The sequence below is a fragment of the Microtus ochrogaster genome, chromosome 7 (assembly GCF_000317375.1).
Source record: "Microtus ochrogaster isolate Prairie Vole_2 chromosome 7, MicOch1.0, whole genome shotgun sequence".
Lineage (NCBI taxonomy): Eukaryota > Metazoa > Chordata > Mammalia > Rodentia > Cricetidae > Microtus > Microtus ochrogaster.
In genome coordinates this window covers 5794126-5797431 of record NC_022014.1, presented here as the reverse complement: position 1 = coordinate 5797431, position 3306 = coordinate 5794126, and the positions used below count along the sequence as shown (strand labels likewise).

Genomic DNA, 3306 nt, shown 5'->3' with positions numbered 1-3306 from the left:
CAGGGGATGAACAGTGGGGCAGGGGATGAACAGTGGGGGGCAGGGGATGAACAGTGTGTGGGAGGCAGGGGATGAACAGTGGGGGGCAGGGGATGAACAGTGGGGCAGGGGATGAACAGTGGGGGGCAGGGGATGAACAGTGTGTGGGAGGCAGGGGCTGAACAGTGGGAGGCAGGGGATGAACAGTGTGTGGGAGGCAGGGGATGAACAGTGGTGGGCAGGGGACCTCAGCTTACTTCTCTCAGCTCCTGGTCCATCGTAGTTTTATCGGCTTTAATCTGATCCAGCCTTTGGATTTCAGCCTTGAGGATCTAAGGGCAAAGTATAGGCAGGTCAGCCTTTGCTGTGGCCTTGAGGGTCACATTTATTTTGTGCCTCCAACTTTGCCACGTGCTAGGAAGGGAACTGAGGCCATGTGGGTAAGGAGCAGATGGCTGGGTTAGAGCTCCTGCTTACAGGCGACTGGGACAGAAGAGAAGCCACAGAGACTAGGGACAAACTAGCCCTAGTCTCCCGTGTCACCAGAGGTCAATCCAAGGAAGCACAAGGCAGTGCTGGCCGTGCCGTTCCCTGGACATTTAATCCAGTCCACCTCATCTAAGCTGCAGTGGGGTCCCAGCATCCTGACGTCAGCAAGCCATACATCATGCCCGAGGATTAGAGGGGAAACCTTAACTCCCATCACCTAACTTCATGAACTCCTCTGTTGGTGCTGGCCTATCTCCACTTAATAAACACCCCTCAAGACCAGGCAGTGGTGGCACACATCTTGAATCCCAGCCCTCAAGAGGCAGAGGCAGGAGGATCTCGGTGAGTTCAAGGCCAGCCTGGTCTACAGAGCTAGTTCCAGGACAAGTGCTGTCACACAAAGAAACTCTGTCTCAAAACAAATAAACAAACAAACAATGAATAAATAAATTTCCCCGTGACAGGAGCAGCAGCTTGCCTGCTTGGGAAGCGCCTACCCGGTCCCCAGAGGCTGGGGTCACTTTTCCTCCCAAGCCAAAGGGACTTCTTCTCTCCTCGCATCTGGTCTCCCTCACCCATCGGAAAAACTCCCAATTTAGCTGCCCAGATGAGAACTGCACTCCCAGCCTGCCTTGCATTTATATCTACTGGGATGTAAATGGAGGCCACGAGTGTGGTGAGCCTTCTTCACCCTCCGCCCTAGTTTCTAAGCAGTGGAATTTGGTTCTGGGCATGCTAGGCAAGCGCTTGCTGCCTCACACCCAGCTCCATTCTTTTTTTTTTTTTTTTTTTTTTTTTTTTTGCTTTTTTGAGACAGGGTTTCTCTGTGGTTTTGGAGCCAGTCCTGGAAGTAGCTCTTGTAGACCAGGCTGGCCTCAAACTCATGGTTATATGCCTACCTCTGCCTCCTGAGTGCTGGGATTAAAGAGGATTTCTTTTCTTTTTTTTTAATAAGGGGATTTCTTGTAGCAATAGTTATGTTCATAACTTTCCCCCTGAACCAGTTCTTCCTCCTTCAGGGTTAAGAATGGAGCTAGGAGCCGGGCAGTGGTGGCGCACGCCTTTAATCCCAGCACTCGGGAGGCAGAGGTAGGCATATAACCATGAGTTTGAGGCCAGCCTGGTCTACAAGAGCTACTTCCAGGACAGGCTCCAAAGCTACAGGCTATAGTGAAACAGTGTCTCAAAAGAAAAAAAAAAAAAGGAAAGAAAAAGGAAAAAGAAAGAAAGAAATCCTCTTATGCATACACTGATCTCTTTGACAAATGTCACTAAGCCTTAAATCTGTCCTACAAAGGCCTCAAGGATACACACTGTCCAGGCCCTTTGTGTGTGGGATTTTAGAAAAGATTTATGTGTATGAATGTTTTACTTAAATGTTTGTATGGGCACCACGTACATGCCTGGTGCTCATGGAATCAAAAAGAGGGCACTGAAGGCCCTGGAACTGGAGTTAACAGGTAATTTTAAGCTGTCACATGTGGGCTGGGAATGAAACCCAGGTCCTCTGCAAGAGTCGCAGTGTTCTTAACTGCTGGACCGTCTCTCCAGTCCCTGGGATTTATTTTTCTTTTTCTTTTCTTTTCTTTTCTTTTCTTTTCTTTTCTTTCTTTTTCCTTCCTTCCTTCCTTCCTTCCTTCCTTCCTTCCTTCCTTCCTTCCCTTTCTTTGTTTTTTCAAGACAGGGTTTCTCTGTATAGACTTGGGTGCCCTAGAACTCATTCTGTAGACTAAGCTGGCCCCAAACTCATAGAGATTTGCCTGCCTCTGCCTCCTGAGTGCTGGGATTAAAGGTGTGCGCCACCACCTGGATGATTGAAGTGTACTTTGTGCAGAGTAAAATGTCGTCTGTTTCCCTTGCATTTAGTGGACCCCACTATAAACCATTTGGGGACGGTCTCATCATCCCAAGGAGGAATTCTCCTTGCCTCCCTCTGGGTCCTCAGACCTCCTAACCTTGAAGTCATCTATGCGAATCTGGAGCTTTTCCACTGTCCTGTCGAGTACCATGTAGTGACTCTTCATTGTCTCAATCTGGTGGCCCCAAACTCTCTCAAGTTCTTCTTCCTAAATGGGAGAGACAGTGACATCCAAGGCTCTGCTTCCGATGTTGCCAAAATAGGAGGGTCCTAAAGTCAGGAAGCAATATCAGGCCTGTGCACACCAGGCTGGCCTCTGCCGGCACATAAAACACTTATTGATGGGGGACAACAGAGCCACCTGCCCATGGACTCTGCATGGGTGCTGTTGATGCCACCCCACCCACTTGTGCAGGTCCCTTTCCAGCAACAACAGGGCTTGATTGGAAGGGTGACAGTCAAGAGGCGGGTCCCTAACTCAAGGCAAGCCACCACCTTCTGCCTAGGGCACTAACCTGTAGCCTGGCTTTCTGGAGGTTACAAATCTTCTCCTCCAGCACATTCATTGTGTTGCCAATCTTGGCAGGGCCTCCAATGTTAGCTGAAAGTAAAATGAGGGAGCGACCACTAAGAGGAACGTCGGAGGGACATGATGTGAGAGCACCCACGCTCTGTGTCCCAAAGAAATACAGTGAGCCTGGGGGGACTTGAAAAGGATGGTAGATTTTCTGATACAGTTTCTACAAAAACTCACAAAAGAACATATGAGCCAAGCATGGTGGCACATACCTTTAATCCCACCACTTAGGAAGCAGAGGCAGGCAGGTCAATCTCTGTGAGTTCAAAACCAGCCTGGTCTACATAGTGAGTTCCAGGACAGCCAGGGCTATTTCTCAAAAAGAAGAAAAAGAAAAGAAGGAGGAGGAGAAGGAGGAGGAGAGGAGGAGGAGGAGAGGAGGAGGAGGAGGAAGAGGAGGAGG

The 3306-nt window shown here is 49.4% G+C and overlaps 1 protein-coding gene across 1 annotated transcript in view; it reads right to left on the bottom strand.

The window, feature by feature from the left end:
• The window catches only part of C7H16orf96 (chromosome 7 C16orf96 homolog), a 29398-nt gene that overhangs the window by 10713 nt on the left and 15379 nt on the right, over positions 1–3306 (bottom strand). The window contains exons 8-10 of the mRNA XM_005350237.2: positions 2842–2927; positions 2424–2534; positions 237–311 (exon numbers count right to left, since the gene is read on the bottom strand). Coding sequence (XP_005350294.1) covers positions 237–311; positions 2424–2534; positions 2842–2927 — 272 coding nt within the window. The remainder of the gene's footprint in view (positions 1–236; positions 312–2423; positions 2535–2841; positions 2928–3306) is intronic.